General features: G+C 34.0%; 1 protein-coding gene across 4 annotated transcripts in view; it reads left to right on the top strand.

Moving 5' to 3' along the window:
* The window catches only part of GALNT13 (polypeptide N-acetylgalactosaminyltransferase 13), a 541,337-nt gene that overhangs the window by 313,232 nt on the left and 208,252 nt on the right, over positions 1–19,853 (top strand). For all 4 annotated transcript variants that reach the window (XM_060626627.3, XM_060626625.2, XM_060626624.2 and 1 more), the window contains exons 5-8: positions 1,771–1,937; positions 2,569–2,776; positions 5,861–6,031; positions 18,949–19,066. In XM_060626627.3, the coding sequence (XP_060482610.1) occupies positions 1,771–1,937; positions 2,569–2,776; positions 5,861–6,031; positions 18,949–19,066 (664 nt within the window). The remainder of the gene's footprint in view (positions 1–1,770; positions 1,938–2,568; positions 2,777–5,860; positions 6,032–18,948; positions 19,067–19,853) is intronic.

Here is a 19,853-nt window from a genome sequence, read left to right as displayed (position 1 = left end):
CCATTTCCATCTTGCCACCAGAATGGGAAAAGAAGACTGCAGATCAAAGTACTTTTTCCCATTATATTTTGATTTTCCTCAATACACAATATATTCTATAGTATGGATGATAATTTATTTCCAAATAAATATATGCAGAAAAATGTCATAGTTCAGGTATAGTACCTTCTTACTGACTACATTGCAGAAGGCTTCACTGCGTAGATGATATTTGAGACCATTTTAAAAGATGATTAAAGTCTCAATAGGCATACAATCAGTATGTCTTTAATTATATGCCTTACCTCCCCCATTTTATTGAATTTTTTTCATTCACCTGTGAAGGAGACTAATTTTAACAATGCTTATTTTGTGTCATATATTAGATCATTCAGGAGTGGCAGGAAGTATTGAGTTCATTTTATTTTATGGGATGATTTTAATTCTCTAGCTCCTTAGAATATTTTACATGAAACAATCACCTAAGGTGAATAAGCTTCCATTCCTATTTCATATACCAAATGGCATTTTTAATGACTTTTGTAATTTTATAATATTATAATTACAATGACTTAAATATCTGAATGTTGACAAGTTGATGGGGTAAGGACCATCTACATGTTGAACTTGGGATGATCACTAGAGCACCACACATACCATTTATCCATGTGTATCTTTTTAAGTTTATTTATTTTGAGAGAGAGAGAGAGAGAGAGAGAGAGAGAGAGAGTGGGAGTGAGCGACAGGCACTGACAGCACAGAGCCTGATGCAGGGCTTCAACTCAGAAACTGTGACCTGAGCCAAAATCAAGAATCAGACGCTTAACCAACTGAGCCACTCAGATGCCCCTTTTAAACCTTTGTTAAGTTTATTTATTTATTTATTTTGAGAGAGAGAGAGAGAGGGAGAGTGCAAATGTATCTTTTTAGATTGCTCAAATACTTAAATCTGGGCTTCTTTGGATTTCTAAGAAAAATTAAAAGTTTTTCTCAAAACATCAAGTTCTAAAAGTAATGACAATTATGGCCAGTCTGTGTGACTGGCAACATCTGAATCACCAGGAAGTTTTTTTAAAAGACAAATGCAGAATCTCAGGCTGCACCCCAGACTTACTGAATCTGAATCTGCATTTTAACAAATCTCTAGGTGATTCCTATGCACATCACACTTTGGGAAGTGCTGGTAGCCTATTCCCTTTCCTCATCTCCAGTGTTGATTATAGAGTACTAATTTGGAATCTGCAAAGTAAATCTAGCCCCTAAACCTTTCCTTCAAATCAGACATGGTTTATGGCATTCTCAAACTGAATGGAAAACACATAATGCCTCGATTTTAGAACAGAAAAACAATCTCAGTTTTACATGCTTTAAAACCCTGGGAACATATATCTGTTCATGTTCTTATGACTTTTTGAGCTATATGATAATCTTTTTTCTAAACAAGGAATAAAATTATATCCAGTCAATGAATTCATATGTCCCTGTTGTACCCTAGACTTCTATTGAGAGTCTCAGAATGTTATTTTAGCTTTCTTAGCCTTGTGGAAATCATGTTGCTTTGTTCCCTACAGGAATTAAGATAAAATATTAGTAACCATGCATATTTAATTTTCAAAATGCCAAGTAATTACTCAAAGCATTTTAAAAAGGAAAATTATCTTAGATAATCATGAAATGTTTCCTTAGTAAGGGGCTATCAAGTCTAAAGTTGTGTTATCATGGATATTCTTTATTACAATGATCAGAATGAAAAATGAATTTATTAACATGTCTCTCTTCTTTCTTTTCCAGATGCAAGACAAAGGTCTACCCTGATGAACTTCCAAACACAAGCGTAGTCATTGTGTTTCACAATGAAGCTTGGAGCACTCTCCTTAGAACTGTGTACAGTGTGATAAATCGTTCCCCACGCTATCTGCTCTCTGAGGTCATCTTGGTAGATGATGCTAGTGAAAGAGGTATAATTATTTTTCCTTCTTAATAGAAAACTTTATTATGGTCAGAAAGATAGCTTGGCAATGATCTGTATTTTCCTTGTAATTACATGAGTCCTGAAATCACCTGTCAAATTTTCATCACTGTACCTGGAACTCCAGGAATATGAAACTAATTCTTCCGGTTTCTCCCATGATTCCATTTGGTCCATACTAACCTAAGAAATCAGCCAAAATAATTTTCAAAAGTGTTTATTTTTTTCCCAACTCAAACAATCAAATGATTGAGCCTTAGTATGACTTTTTGGACATCTATCGTGTTTTGTTTTGTTTTGTTTTGTTTTGTTTTGTTTTGTTTTAAGTGCAGGTAAAAGTGAAATAACTTATAATTAAGAAGTCTCTGTTTGTCAATGTGGCCCAATTTCTAAATTAGAGTCTGGTATATTAAGGTCCTATAATGTCCTTATCTTTGCCAGATTTACTGATAAAAATCTCTACATATCTATTTCACCTAATGCAAAAAAAAAAAAAAAAAAAAACATGTTGATAGAAGTCTGCTACCATTTCTGTTTGCTGAATTCCATCTGGGTAGTAGTATTTCTTCTATGTCTTAAAATAGTTTCAAAACTTTATCAATTCTTATTGCACATTCCAGATTTTCTCAAGTTGACATTAGAGAATTATGTGAAAAACTTAGAGGTGCCAGTAAAAATTATTAGAATGGAAGAACGCTCTGGGCTAATACGTGCCCGCCTTCGAGGAGCAGCCGCTTCAAGAGGGCAGGTCATAACTTTTCTGGATGCACACTGTGAGTGCACATTAGGATGGCTGGAGCCCTTGCTGGCAAGAATAAAAGAGGACAGGTAAGAATTCATGTGTTACATATGCCTGGGTTTTGACTCAGCCTGTTAGGACAGTTCCAGGTGCCAGTCAAAACTTCTCTGTAAATTGCTTTTTGAGATTCATTTTCTAGCTTTAATTTTTTTTAACGTTTCTTTATTTTTGAGAGAAAAAGAGAAACAGAGCATGAGCCAGGAAGGGGCAGAGAGAGAGGGAGACACAGAATCTGAAACAGGCTCCAGGCTCTGAGCTGTCAGCACAGGGCCTGGTGCAGGGCTCGAACCCATGAACCCTGAGATCAGGACCAGAGCCAAAGTCGGCACTCAACCAACTGAGGCACCCAGCTGTCCCTTCTAGCTTTTAAAGAGCACCCCTCCTCCACTGAATAAAGACCTTGGCTTATTCATGCTGAATATGAATATTTGATTAAGAAATAGTCAATAATCCAAACAGTAAAAAATGTGTTGAATAATCATTTTGTAAGGTGATGAAACTTAGTCCAATCTGAAATGGTGCCATATTTTATAAAATACATTTCAAAACACCTGATTTCATCCTCACAAGCACCCTATGAGGTAGGCAATGTAAATGTTCTTGTGTGTACCTAGTAATAGGGAAGGATGAAGAAGTGAAGGAGCTTGACCCAGTTAGTTATTGGAAGTGATGGGAACAACAGTTCAGTTCTTCCCATTCCTAGACCAGTCTTCTCTCTACTAGTTCACTGCCTTTATTCAATGTCTTATTCAAAACCACCTAGAGGATCTTAAAAATGAAGACACACACTCACACATTCCATTGGAATGAAATCATGATACAAAAAATTATAAGAATTTTAATTATATAAATGATGTTGTCAATCTATATACACAAATTGTAAAATCCAAAAACTTGAATAATACTTTATAGAAATTAAGAACCCTCATACTTACCTGCAATTCTTTCTGATGATGATGCGGTCAAGTACAAGCTTCTTTTGTGGATATTCATAAACATTGATGATAAATGATTATAATTCTTAAGCACCTAATGAAGTCACCTATGTCGAATGCTCTCTGATATAATAACAAAGCATCTTATGACACCTTGTTTGCGTAGTCATTTCACCTACAGTAGAAAGGTCTTCTTAGAGTTGAAGTTTTTAATTAAACATCCAAGACAGGGGCTGCTTAGTGTGAGCTAGTCCAGCTACATCAGGATTTGGTACTTGCCAGGAAGATAGATGGAGGTTGTTAGTAAAATGGGCCATAGCAGTTGAAGAAAGCAGTGGGAACCTTTTATTCAGCTGAGTGTTGTATACAGCTAGTAACATTTTCCAGTCTGTGTATTGTCCAATATGCACAGGAGGGTGAGACTGGCAAAGTAAAATGAACTTAGAGCATCTTAAATGCATTTCCTGGCAACTCTTCATACATTTTGCTGCTTTTTAAAACATGTGTTTCATATTCAACTTACTGAATTTTTTATGCAATATTCAATATCATCAAGAATAGATCGTTTATTTTTTAATGTAACATGTTTAGATTGCACTTTCATATAGTGAACTCTAATGTTTGTCCATCTTATAAGTTCTAAAGTTGCCACAACTAGATAATAAAGTCCTATTCAAAGTTAGTAGATCTAATTTTGCCTCCCTAAAAATTAAGTCATTAAGCTTAATGAAGAAAGGTATTGATTTTGTAGGGACCAGAGTTACCAAGAAATGTTTCCAAGGCTAGATAAATCCTATTGATTTCAGAGAACTCTAGGCTTTGGCTAATTGTGTGGAATAGAAGACCTAATTGAAAAATGAACATTAGTGGGGCACCTGGATGGCTCAGTCAGTTAAATGTCCCACACTTGATTTCGGCTCAGGTCATGATCTCACAGTTCATGGGATCAAGCCCTGCATTGGGCTCTGTGCTGACATTTTGGAGCCTGCTCAGGATTCTCTCCCTACCTTCTCTCTGCCTCTCCCTCACTCACATGCACACATGCACACTCTCTCTCAAAATAAATGAATAAATGTTAAAAAAATAAAATAAAATGAATGTTAGTGATACTGGTGTTACAAAACCAGGATAAATAATGGACAACATTTATCTGCTTTCCACATTTATGGGCTATTCAAAAGCATATTTGTGTATTTACCACCTAGTAAATATGAAAAATAAGCTCTGGTTTCCAGAAGTAGCTACCAGCAAAGGAAACTTGAGTAGACCTTAACATTTGCTGTAGAGATGACAGACTGATCCCATAATGCAACATATAAGCCAGGAGTAGAGGAAGACTGAGGAAAGCACAAAATGGATTAAAAGAATATCTAATCTTCTCTCAAGGTGAAAGCCTCTTACCCTAAAAAGCCACCATCGAGAACACCAAATCTCCTGTCTCTTCCTCTTAACTTTAAGAAATGGGTCATGAGATAAAATGCCAGAAACTTAAGTTGCTTATCTTTCCCTATTTTAAAATACACAGATTGTTTACAGTAAATTCCAAGATCTAGAAAGGACACACTTAGAAATTGTCAAGTCCCTAATATCTTTCAGAGGAAACATTTACTTACACTGATGTTCGTGATTTTTATTGTTTCTGTTTGTTGATTTTTATTTGTTTTTTTCTAGCAGGTATTTTCCCATGAAAAGAAGTTTAATTTTTTTCTTAAAACTATCTTTTGAAACTAACTTATCCCCTTTCAGATTCAAAATACCAGGTCTAATTTGCCATCATCCACTCTCTACTTCCTGAATGCTATTGTTTTTCAGTTGGCCCTAGCTAAAATGATGCATAATATCAAAGCAGCTCTACTAATCATGGTGTTGGTGGAGGTTTTATAAAAAATAGACCACGTTCATCCTGCTGAGTTAGTACTTTAGAATGCATTTGGAAATCAGCTTGAAGACCAATTAGTATATTTGATTAGATTATAAATGATAGAATGAAGTAGAGACTGTAAAGAGGATGTAGTGAAAGGAAACGATTCCACAGAGAGAAAGGATAAAATTAAAATAAAATCATATTAAAGTCACAAGATGATTAAATTTCAACCAGTCAGCTATACTGAGTTTGAAGAAGCTAATGTAGTGTTTAAATTATTATTTATATGTAAACTGGTTTTGATTTTTCTGCAGGAAAACAGTTGTATGCCCCATCATTGATGTGATTAGTGATGATACCTTTGAATATATGGCTGGATCAGACATGACTTATGGGGGCTTTAACTGGAAACTGAATTTCCGTTGGTATCCTGTTCCCCAAAGAGAAATGGATAGGAGAAAAGGAGATAGAACATTACCTGTCAGGTACGTAGCTCATATCTTCCAAAGGATAGCATGTGTTTTCCTATAATTAAGGAGTATTATGAATTTGTGCTCTCATTTTTAAGTCTTTTAAAGGCATATGCCTTTTATTCATATACACATTTACATTATCACCACTTACATAATTATCTAAGCATCAATGACAGTATTTAAATTTAGTTTAAATTAACACAGGCAAATTTAACTATTGGCAGGAGTGCTGAATTTCTCTTGAGACTTTGTATATTCTTATGTTCAAAATATATTTACTGTGAATTTTCTATGTAATAGATATGTGCTAGCCTTGATGCTTCAGGTACATATATATCTTAGCTAAATGTGTATGCTTTATAATAGAGTTATTCTCAAAATTGAAATAACCAAAAATGTTTTGGCAAATACTCTAAATTTACCAACTTCAAAGAGCTGTCTTCCTTATAGATACAAAAGAAAGATCCAGTTGAAAAATTTTAATATATTAATGATTATGAAATATTTATTGTTTGTACTAAATTAATTTAAAAAGCTACTTAACGTGAAGTATTTATTCATAAATGTGTTTGCTCTTAATACAAAATAAGAAATATCATATGCATCTTTAGTTGTTTAAATAAGCATTACTCACTTTATTAACACAAAATTACCACCTTCTTATTTTACTATATTATTGTGTACCTCTTACCTGCAACCAACAGTTGATTTCCTAACAACATATTGTAGAGGGAGTTCACTGATTTAGCTCTTTAAAGATGAATTTGGGGGACACCTGGGTGGCTCAGTCAGTTGAGTGTCTGACTTTGGCTCAGGTCATGATCTTACAGTTAGTGAGTTCAAGCCCTGTGTTGGGCTCTAAGCTAACAGCTCAGAGCTTGGAGCCTGATTTGGATTCTGTGTTTCCCTCTCTCTCTGCTCATCCCCCACTCACTCTGTTTCTCCCTCTCTTTCTCTCTCTCCCTCTCTCTCTCTCTCAAAAATAAAATATTAAAAAGAAAAAAATTAATAAAAAATGAATTTGGCAAATCATGATTTAATTTGAACAATAGAGAAAAGCCCCAAAACAATATGTATAAACCATTATCTAAACAAGAATGTCTCGTAACCTACTGAAGAAATGACTTATCCATTGGCAAGACTAACTATCTAATGAATTAAAACTAACTCTAAGAATTGGCTCATGGAAAAGAACAGCTCTGTTTATTACAGAAGAGTTAAATATTGTGCTTGCTAATCCTCTTGAGATATTACTACATGGAAGGGAAAAATAAAATGTGCCTCCAAACAACTGCATGAAGACATGAAGTTATTATGTCAATATTTAAAGTGTAACTTAGTGATCTTCAAGTCTTGCTGTAATCTTCACATTCACCAAATCTTATGGATCCTTGCTCCTAACAGCTTGAGCAACAGCTTGAGTTGCTCATTTTACCGTTGTTTATTAGAAATCCTGTTTTCCCAGATCATGGTTTCATTTAGTGTTAGCTGATTTTTCAGCTTCAGATTCCATGTGAAAACTATCAAAATACTTGGCCAGTACACTCAAACATAATGTGTTTATTCATTAAAAATGAAGTTTAGGGGAACCTGGGTGGCTCAGTCGGTTGAGCATCCGACATCAGGACAGGTCATAATCTTGCAGTTCATGGGTTTGAGCCCCGTGTCGGGCTCTGTGCTGACAGCTCAGAGCCTGGAGACTGCTTCAGATTCTGTGTCTTCCTGTCTCTCTGCTCCTCCCCTGCTCACACTCTGTCTTTCTCTTAAAAATAAAAAAACATTAAAAAATGTTTTAATGAATTTTAAAGAATATGTGAGTGTGCTCATTGTTTTCTTAAGTACCTTGGCAAAAGACATGCTTCATTTAACTTATTTTCTTACAAAGTCAAAAGGTAGATAACTAAGAGGTAGCCAACATTCATAGTAAGAAAATACTGATATCATTCACAAAGGTAAAGATCTACATAGAAATTGACCATTATTTTTCATCTTTCATTAATTAAAACAAAAAAGGAAACATCCAACTTGCAATGTTTTAACCACAATTTGTGTGCTTTTATTGTCATAACATGGAGACCCAATAAAAATCTAAGAATATTTTATCTATTTGCCTCAGTAACTGCACAATATTTCACTTTCTAAAATGCTGAGGGAGCTGGAACAAGAGAAACAGAGAAACCTCAGTCTTTGCTGAAGTTTCCAAATTTTTATGGCAAAAGGTTAATTAATTCATGGGCTGTGTTGTAACAGCCTGCAGGTAATTTTCATCAGCATAGCTGTAATGTGAACTTTCTTTGTACTTGTAATCTATTACGTGAAGACGTGATCATTTTTCTCACATTCGTACAAACAGATAAATCATTCTAAGGTGTTGAAGACACATTTTTTTTCTACTTGATTAACGGAATTCTGAATAGCTACAGTGATTAAAATGGGGTTCAGATTTTAGTTTTCTTAGCAGAATGCTTCATTTAAAATGTCAGCTATGACAGAACTTTCTAGTGACTATAATTGGCTAGTTAGTCATCATTTAGAAATACAATCATGCATCTGCATACATAGAGAACCAACTTGAACTTATGACTTAAGCTTAGTTGTACCACATTTAAAGTAAAGTTTATAATGGTTATATGTATTATTCTACTGTCACCTCTGGGCTTTGGTATTTTCATTTGGATATTAAGTGGAGTTTGCAAAATACTTGGTATTTGTGAAATTATGAGTACGGAATAATAGCACACATAATCTTGAACATTTAGTCTTCTTTAATCAGTAAACTGTCCTTGACATTTCAGTAGTCCTATTATGTGACTTTTCAGTAATATCTCAATTATACATGCAACAATAGGGTAATCAAATTGTTACACTAGAGGTCGTAAACGGGGAGCTTATGTGTCAGACATGCTTTGTAGATGTGTTTTTTTGGCGTACATACTTTTTTACATTAAAAAAAATACCAATGTTTTAAAAATGAGATGTTCTAAGTAAATATATGAATTTTTAGCTATTCTTGAAAAGTCAGAAGATCTTGCTACAATGATCCTGTATTCCTACTTGGCACCATCCGGTGGAGTTAAGTAGAAGCTACCCTTTAGAAATGGCCTGAAAGGTTAGCCCAGTGCCCCACCTCTATTTTTTGTGTGTTCCTGACTCAGAGGCTGAGGATCAGTGTCCATTTGTCATCATTCTTATACTTAAGGAAATGTTTTGGTACCTGTGTCCCAGTCAAAAGTCAGAGAAATATGCTTACTACAACTATAAATCTTTTAAATTTGTGACCTTGGGGTGCCTGGGGGGCTCGGTCAGTTAAGTGTTTGACTTTGGCTCAGGTCATGATCTCACCGTTCATGAGTTTGAGCCCTGCATCAGTCTCTCTGCTGAGTCCATTCCAAATCCTCTGTCCCCTTCTCTCTCTGCCCCTCCGCTGCTCATGCTCCCTCCCTCTCTCTAAATAAATAAATAAACCTAAAAAAATAAATAAAAATAAATAAACAAATTTGTGACCTTGACTTCCAAGCTACTGCCTAAGAAATACCTGAGTTTGAAACTCACCAAACATGTTAACCCGGTATGAATATGCATCTGCATTACCTGATGGAATAGGCAACCTGTAGCAAAAGTTATCTGGTAGTGCAGATAATCTCCCAAATGATTTCATTCGTTTGGGGGTGCATGCCTTTTTCCAGTACATGTAATTTTCGACTTGATATGCTTCAGGCTATTAAAATGAGTTAGGTTACATACGCAAATGAACATGCCATCACACTGTTGAGCACTGTGCTAGGTTCTGTACATACAACGATGAATCTGGCTGATTCTGCCCTGATGTGGCCCACTGGCACTGGCCATGTGTATGCTAGACAAGAGAATGAGGCCAGCCTAAGTGGCCAGAGTGTTGATGCACAGGAGTTAGACTACGTCAACAGCTAGAGTGCTATGTGCTTCTGCAAAAGAATCTGGCTTTAATCTTATTGATGGTTTTAGTCTCTTAATTTATGCCCTGTCGTAAATCCTCAATAAGTCCTCAATAAATAAATAATAAAGTTATAAAGATATTAGATTCTACTTTAATCTCTCATGGATTAAAATAGATTATTAATTTATTAAAAACCTACCAGTGAGGGGTGCCTGAGTGGTTCAGTTAGTTAAGGGTCTGACTTTTTATTTCGGTTCAGGTCATTGTGAGTTCAAGCCCCGACTGGGCTCTGTGCTGACAGTGTGGAGCCTGCTTGAGATTCTCTCTCTCTTTCTCTCTGCCTCTCTCTCTCTCTCAAAAATAAATAAGTAAACATTAAAAAAAAACCTACCAGTAATTTATCAAGTCTGTATAACTTTCTTCATCTTTTGTGTCTTGCCTTATGGACTCTTACATTTTGTCCTTATTAATATTCTTAATATGACTTCGTCCTTACGTGGAGTACCATGCTCAATATCTTTCTAAAGTAAAACAAAGAGTTTTAGATTTTCTTCTAATATTTGCTATCATAATAAATCAAACATAGATATAATGATGAGTTTTATTCTTTACATATTTTACTGACTTGAATATCCCTTTTTATTAACATTTGTCTGATATTATAGCTTAATTTTTCTCTCAATTAGAATCAGGAATTTATAAAGAAGATCAAATAAATTAAACATTATTAATAATTTCTCAGATTATAATTACTGTTCCTTTACTGTGAAAAAATCATAAGATGTTCACATATATTATTTCCTGTAACCTTCTAGAATGATATCATTGAAGAAGCATTGAAGCTGGCTTTGGAAGATCTGGGTTTTATTTAAAAGCTACTCCAATAAGGAAATTACCCATTCTTTTCAATAATAAAAGGAAAATTATTCTCCCTCTCTTGTTTAACTCATGACGTACTAAAATATTAAATGAGAAATATATTTGAAAGGAGTTATTTAAAATTTATTTCTGATAATATACTTCACAAACATATGCATTGCTAAATAAATGTGACAAGTAGCTGGAAGTATAGAGAAGCAGAAGTATTTTGTTATATTTCCTTCTAGAGTGTTTCTTTTCAGATATGTTTCTCCACAATTTAAAAATTGATATATTATGGGGCTCAGTCAGGTGAGTGTCAGACTTCAGCCAGGTCATCCCCTCACGGTCGTGGGTTCAAGCCTCATGTTGGGCTAGCTGCTATCAGCATGGAGCCCATTTCAGATCCTCTGTCCAGCTCTCTCTCAGCCCTTCCCCCACTCACATAGGCTTTCTCTCTCTCTGTGTCTCAAAATTAAATATTAAAAAATTGATATATTATTAGTATTTGCCCATGGCATTTTTTTTCCAAGTAAAAATTGGAGTGGCTGCTAGAATCTCAATTATTTACTTAGATTTTCCTTTATTTTTTGCAAAGACATTTGAGAGTTATTTTACACATTATTTTCTACCAATTGTGTTTTCTGATCTATAGTTTTTGCATATACTGTGGTCTTTTTAGAATTATGCAACCGAGGAAGGTGAAATTCGTTTTAATATTTTTGATATCTTTTGCCAGTTTGAATCCCCCCCCAAAAAATTATCACTGACTCTAATTTATTGTTCTTCTAGTAAGTATAATTAAAAAACACTTATTTTATCCTATAAAATGTTATCCAAATATAAGACAATATTTCCTATTATTTAATAACAGCTAAGAATATATTTCTTAATTTTTACCTGTTAGATTTTCTCTATTTGATTTTCTCAGTGCAATGAAAATACATTTTTACTTTGGAGGAAAGAAATAGAGATAGATACTCTCAAATCCTGTGAGACACTTCTTTACAATAGGAGATATTAACACAAAACACAGGAGGGGTCAAATTTATGTGAAGAACAAAGGCTTTAATAGAAAAAGTTGAACTTTGGAATGTTCTAATTGTTCAACATTCCCATCTACTCATATTAAGTTATGATATGTGTTGGTTTTGAAAGAAAAAAAATCCACCTTAGGTGGAGTATGTGAATCAATATTCATTGGAGAAAATAGCACATTTATATTATATTACCTCCTAATGGTTCAGAAGATAATTTGCCACACTTCCCTTGTGGTCTGTTGAGATGAAATGAAAACAGAGCATTAATTGAAACATTTAAAACATCTTGCCCCATTGTTTATTTTGACCCATCCTAAACATAAATGAAAGAAAAAGGAAAGATAAAAAAAATTACACCAATTATTATAATTGGAAGCTTGGGGTTTTATCAGTTTGTGAAGATTATGAAAAAGGATTAAGAAAAAAGGAAAAAAAAAATAACTATTCCCTTCCTGGCATATAGGTCTTTAAGCACAAGTTAAAGTATTTGATTCCAATACTTGTTGGTAAATGGATCTTTGGCAGCAAAATGAGCCATTTGCCCATATCAAGCAGAATTTTCTTTTTTTATTCTTATCCTTTAAAAATAGCTTTGTGTTCCATAGGCTGTACAGGATGGAACATGCTTCCTTGTGCAGAGTCTAAACCAGCATGAGTGCTTAAATAGTCTCTTCTCTACCAAAAGCTGCATCTTCTTACCCAAATACATGTTCAAATGAGTACCTCAGCGTGCAATATTTCACTAAACCCCATTTCATTTCTCTGTAAAAACCTTTAAATAAATTCAACATCTGGTTATTCATCACTAATAAAATAATAGTTATGCTACTGCTTCCTTTCTATCTTTTCTGCTATTTTGGGGATAGTAGAATAAAGAATGAAGGAGGGAAACTCAGTTTCTAAACCTGCAAAATGGTTAACCAAATTATATTTTATGATTAAAAAAATTGAGATTATGTGAATATTTCAGCTATTTATGCTTCACATTTCTGTAAATAATAAAATATGTGTGTTTATCATTTCTCTTTATTGTGGCATATAGTATATGAGAAATGTTATTAACACAGAGGTACACACTTACAGTCTAGATATTGTGTTATTTGATCATTGTGAATAACAGCCTGATGCTGAGCTATAGTCTCCCAAATCTTTAGACTTTTCCCCCAGAGACGTTATTTATTTGCCAAGCGAGATTAATAGAATCCTAATATGTTAAAGGGAAAAACTAGTGAGAAGAAATGATGTTTCAATAACTTTGAAAGAAATTGCTTTGAACAGCAGTGCTAAAATTCACAGGACAACATTGTACATAATTTTGGAGCTGAAATCAGGAAAAGTGTATTTCTAATTATCTATGCCAAATTCTATGATGTATATTGATAAACTGAGTGATTACTAATTGGTAAAGAGCAAGAGAGATATGTAGGGAGAAGGAGAGAGGAAAGGAAAGGAACATTATTTCCTTAACTGGACCACTACCTAACTGGGGACTCTCAAACAAGTCATTTAAACACATTGCAACTAAATTTGGTTGACCAAATCTGTAGGGATTTTAAAGCTCTAAAATACAATTCTATTAAAAATGAATTAGACTTGGAAAATAATTCTTAAAGAGCTGATTATAATCTTGCCAAACACAGATGTTTTCTCTTCCTTATTAAAATTAATATTTATGTAGTTCTTGTTTTGTACTGGTACTATTCTAAGAGTGTAACATGCATTGTTACATACATCCTCATTTTATAGATGATTAATTGGAGCCCAGAGTTTAAGTAGTTTACCGAAGATCACACTGTGGGGTTGAGTTTTGAGCTTAATCAGTCTAGATACATAATCCAAGCTCCTAAAAACTAAACTCAGTCCCCTCTTGAGTCTCCCGTGGTTTACCTGCCTCTCACACACATAGTTATCCTAGTGTGGAATACCGGATATATCATCTTATTGGTGGAAATGCAGGCATCACAGTTTAATATTACTGAATGATCAAATGTATTGTCATAATTTCTTTAAATTTACCAACTTCTGGTGAAATACTTCTGTATTTTTCCATGTCAAATGCTTACTTTTTGGAGTCCTTTCCTATATTCTACATTGTTGCAAAACTTTGCATCTTTAATTCTAAAATACTACCAAACTCAAATCCCAAAACTTTTACTAGATGTTACAATCCTGGAATTTGCAAAGGTATCTTTGTTACTCATCAGTTTAGCTGATGTGAAGAATGAATATTTTTTTTTAATTTCAAAGATAAAATTGCACATGATTTTAACTTACAAATAGATCGTATTATGGTCATGGGGATACATGCTTATTTGTTTATTTCACTTATTTAACAAATATCTATTAATAGTCCAATAATATTAAACCAATATATTAGCTATATGTATAGAGTTGATAAAATGTATACAGAAGTAAATATAATACTCAAAAAGAAGTGACACAATGCCTTGAGAAAGACAGGGCTATCAAAGGAGGCAGAAGTGGGAGATTATATCCAGACTGGAGAAGGAGGGCTGTACTGAGGGCAGGCTGCATGAAATAATAGCCTTCAGCATAAGAATAGAGCACATTTAAACATACAAGAGGAGTTTAAAAAGGAAAATCATTTTTAAGTGGCAAATGGATGTGGACACACGAACCAGGGTGGGAAAGTATGAAGCATTTATTATTAACAGCTTAACACTTGGAATACAGGGAAATAGTTAAAAGGAATGGAGATATCCTTTGGACGGCACCACATCACTGATGCCAGAATAGGAGCTGGGATTTATTTCTTAAAATAGGTATTTAAATATCTGGTTGACACTTTGAGAGGCATTTTGATTTAGAGAAATTAATCTGGCTATGGTTTGTAGAATAAATTTTGGAAGCAACAGACTCTAGAAGCAAGAAGATAACAAAAGAGACATGAGAGGACTAAACTTGGACAGTGACCATGATAGCAGAGAACAGAGATGAGAGTCAAAAATACTTCGGGGGTGGGGGGTGGAAAGAAGTATTTGGGAAATGATTAAATGAGGCACAGAAAAGAAAGTTGCTAAAAGGGGTCTTATCACTCGGTATTGAAATTCTGGAAGGAAATAGAAGACAATGAAGGAGAAGCAGATATGGAACGGGTAGCATATTCTCAGTGCTATTTTATATACCCTGAGCAGAGTCAAAGGGGTTTTTTTAGAAAACATCTAGAAAGGAATTAGAAAACCACAATGCAGAAAGAAGAAACGAGAAAAGGAAACACAGATTAGGACTCTGCCTCACAAAGATGACAATAAGAGGCATAAAACAAATGAACTTATGCAGGTAAGGAATATAGGAAGAGGAAAGTTCCATTGAGAGACTCTTAGGGAGACTACATATTGGGACAAAAGAAGACAATTATTAAGTGCACACATCTACAAAACATTATGATTGTATATTTCACTCATGTCATAGATATGCAACTAAGAGCTGGAGACAGCCAGCAAGGAAAAGGAAGAGGAAGGGAAATCAATAAGATTCATAAAATAAATAGGAAAAACCTCTCTGGAAGAATGCTGTTGGAGTCAGAGATGAAAAGCATTTCATTCAGGGAGGTTGCTGAATTATGTCCAAATGCTTCCGAAGGAAGACATTTTAAGGAAAGCCTATTCAAGTTCAGAATCAGCAGGACCCTTTTAGAAAGAGGTTACTGTAGAGGTGGGAACAGAATCCAGATTCTAGTTAGAAGGTCAAGAGGAATTGAGGGAGTATGTAGAAAGCATCCTTTCAATAAGGTTACCAGTAAAGGGAATAGATAATATATGTTCCCTCATTTCAGTGAGTAGCAGGATGGAGTGAAGGGCTATTTTGGTTTAGTATAGAACTTGATTGAACAGTATTGTAAGCTCAAGGGGATGATCTAGAAATCAAAGTCATAGAACATAAATGTAATAGTCAATGAACAAGTGGCTGAAAGTGTAGTCAGAAAAGAGCCAGCTGAGGGCAAAAGAGTAAACGTTAGCTCACAATGAGGAAAGGAGATACTCTTTCCTCTGAGGCAGGAGGAAGGAAAAGCCATGAGGAGATATATACACATACTGAGATAGAGATTGGGGGAGTGTAGATTTCATGACTGAAGAATTTTTTTATTTATGCATTGCCTTAATCATCAGTGTTTTGAGGGGAGTCTGAGACTTAGATAAGAGTCAGTTAAAAAAATGAGACAAGTGAACAGATTAACACAGATGACAGGATTGTTAGGTGTTGTAGACTAAGCAGAGAGTCAATAAGTTGGACTTGTGGTATAACTAGTTGACCTCATCTTATTACTCTTTCAGTGAGTCTCTGGTTCCTAGATGCAGAAGTGAATAATACAAGGATAGATTTATCCAGACACTGATATTTACAAAAAGAGAATTGGGTCAGATAAGAGAAGGATAGAGAATTTAGGAGGCTAAGCTATTTTTTCACCGACATGGCAAAATCCTGGAGAGAGATTGAGAGGAGGAGAAGGGAACAATTCCTGAAGCGGGTCATTACGTGAGGCGATGGAGTAGCAGAGGAACCCTAAGCAGCATTATAGGATAAAAAGTGACTGTCACACGCTTGAAATAGGGGGGTTAAAAATAGAAAGCTGTGTTTAGCAAGGCAGATTTCAGAGTTCAACATCTTGGGTCTGAAGTAGACTCAAATGATTTTGAAATCCAAAATGAGGGTGTGTATGGGACGTCATAAGTGAAGGACACTCAAGACCTTTGAACGATTATCGATAACAGCAATGATGATGACAAAGATATACCACTTAACCTTACCAATGATTTGTTATGTGCTGGGAACTGTGCTAAGTGCTTTACTCCTACTAACTCAAATCATCTTCACCTACTGACTGTGTAGGTAATATTCACAGCCATTGGGCCGATTATTTTTTCCACCCAAAATGGATTGAATTGATTAATAAGGATAGATGATATATAGATTTTTAATTTTGTAGACACCCTAAACATTTAAAGTCCACACAGGCATATGTAAATAGTTCATTAGGGACAATACAGAGCGATTAACTTAGAACAGAACATGTTGCATAACACCATAGATATTATATAAGGCACAGTCTCTAGATTACTTGAGAGAGCTGACATTGCAAATACAAAAAAAAAAATCTTTCTAGGAGCATCTGTCTTCAGAAAATACAGGATTTTTTTTTAGTAATTGTGATTTTATGTTTTTATTTTTGTTACTTTTTAAGCATAAGTGAAATTTGAGTCATTCTTATGGTTAAATATAGAAATTATTTTAGTCATTTATTGTACATTTCTCATATATTTATAGGAACTATGACCAACTGTAAGATGAAATTCAATGCATGTATTTAAGCTAAATGCATTAGTACTTTATTAGTAAATAGATAAGTGGGTAGGCATTCTGAACTGATCATTAAAAATGCATCACTTAACATTCTTAAGCACTTGGTTGCATTATGATAAGATAATTGCAACGAGTTTTGTTCCTTTTTTCATTAAATAGACTATGTAGCACTATTACACCTTATATAGTAATTGCCATAGAGTTCCAAAACCCCAATCAGGTGAGGGTCATGGCTACTCCATAATTACCATCTGTTTAGCTCTGTTAGTGTTTCTCATTATATCTCAGAAGGTCAGTGATTCTGTTCATGATAGGAACACAGCAAGACCAGAAGTAATAAAATAGTTCTGAGACTAGGGATGCTGTGCTAGTCCAGCTGATGGACAGTTAATTGCTTGAGTATAAAACAGTGAGAACACTGGGAGAAATAGAGAATTTTGCAATATGGTAGATATCCAAGTACAGTATTATTTGGTGGTTTTTCAATGAACTATACTGTTCAATTAGAGGACACGAGCATATCCTGTGACAGAAGAGGATATAATCTCCAGAAAAGGAAAACACTTGTTTTTTTGTTTTGTTTTGTTTTATTTTGTTTTGTTTTGTTTTGTTTTGTTTTTTAACAATCTCCATCTACTCGAATGTCCAAACCCCCTAGACCAGTGTTTCTCCTTTTTGCCAGCACATTAGAATCAGCACCGGACTTTACACACTATCAAAGGTCTGGCCCCACCCCAGGCCAATTAAATCTGAATCTGTGGAGTGTGAGTGATACCCAAGCATGGAAACGTGTTTTTTAAAAGTGCTTCCAGTGCCTCTAATGTACTATGAAGGTTTAAAACTACTTTTCTACAATTAACATTAAAAAATAATCATCATCAGCGTAGATAGGTCCATTTGTGAAAAACTAGAATTTTCTTTTTTAGTTTTCTTTTTAGTTTGGTTATATAGGAAGACTTGTGTAGTATTAGCCATTGACTTTAATTCATCTTTTAAAATTAATAATTAATTAATCCTTTAAAAACTGAACATCTGACTCCTTAGTTTCAGTAGAGAAATTTCAAGTGTGAGAATCAAAAGGCATTTATTCCTAGGAAAAAGTTTTAAAATCTGTGCCAAATATTCTTCTAAGCCTCTAAATAACAAATGTGATTTATGTTTATCTAGGGTCATCTGATTAACTCTATCATTTTAATTGGGTAAAAAGAAGAATAAACAATTAGATGTAAAGCTCTTGCATTAAAAAATATGTAACTACCATTAGATACTTAATTGCCTATAAACATTTTATAGCGTTTGATATTTTTCATATGAAATAGGCTATAGATCTTTTCATAGAGAAACCATTTCCACAGGTTTCTAGTATTCATATTAAAATGATTTATAATTAGGCAACAAAAGATCACAACTTGTAGTTTTATGACCAGTTAATCTCTTTAAGGGTAGGGCTAAGAGCCCTAACTTCTTTTCACTATGCTTTTCAGAAGGAATTTACATACCCGCCTCTTAAGTGGCCAGTGTTCCTTCCATTATTTGATCACCTATAAGAAAAACATAGACTAACCTAAATTTAGTTTTACAGAAAATGTGAACTAAAATGCTACTTAATAATTTTAAAACCTCTTACACTTTGGTTTTATGTTTCCAGTTTGAGATTTTTGAGTACTAGTTTTTTTGTTTTTGTTTTTTTTTTTTTTAATTTAAAATGTCTCAGAACTATTTGCTACAGTCTCATTAAACTCCACACATTGTTTTCAAAAGATATTCTTTTCTTTTTGTTTTTTTTCAACTAGGACCCCTACTATGGCTGGTGGCCTATTTTCTATTGACAGAAACTACTTTGAAGAGATAGGAACTTACGATGCAGGAATGGATATCTGGGGTGGAGAGAATCTTGAAATGTCTTTTAGGGTAATTGCATTTTACTTTATTTTTTTTTTTTTTACTCTGAACACACTATGCTGTAGCATGCACATATAGACCCAGTAATTTACTGTCAAATCTTTTTTTTTGTGAAGTGATGCAAATTACTGATCAGTTGGTCATTTTAATACTTATTTTGAAGCTCTGCTAGTCTTTTTGCATGCAGTATTTATTGTTAAATGGGAAATTGCAGCTACTTTTAAAGTTTTCGAAAATAATTCTTTTATTCATAGTATAAAGACTTCAGGGCTTTCAGGTTTTGAATAAAGAAGGGCTTTATTTTTTAAATAAAGCATTACCCTATAAAATCAGATTGTGTTTTTGAACTGAAGCGTGGAAGTGTTTATGTTACCTGAATTTACAAATGGTACCTGTGGCTATTCTCAAATACCTTTAAGAATAACCTGTGGTCAAAGGAACTCTGGATAATTCTGCAAGTAGCATGTTGGATTTCACATTTATAGACATTATTATTTGATGAATCAGTTTGAATAATGCAAAATTACTTATTAAATGACTTCCAAATAGATGAAAATTAAGAGCTAATCCTTTGTATGTATGATATTGGGAAGTGTATGAATAATTTTAAATTTCATTATATTCAGAAATTTAAAACGGGCACATAAATGTGCCTTCATGCTAACAAATGATAAATGCTGGGATACTGTGATTTCTTCAAACCACATATATTATTATTTTTAAATGAAATAAGTAACACTGTTTTTTTTCCTTTAATAGAATTTAACATGAAATATTCAAAACATTGTATTGATTT

The sequence above is a fragment of the Panthera onca genome, chromosome C1, assembly GCF_046562875.1.
Source record: "Panthera onca isolate mPanOnc1 chromosome C1, mPanOnc1 haplotype 2, whole genome shotgun sequence".
NCBI lineage: Eukaryota > Metazoa > Chordata > Mammalia > Carnivora > Felidae > Panthera > Panthera onca.
The sequence above is the reverse complement of the archived record's forward strand: the minus strand, read 5'-3'. Positions and strand labels throughout refer to the sequence as shown.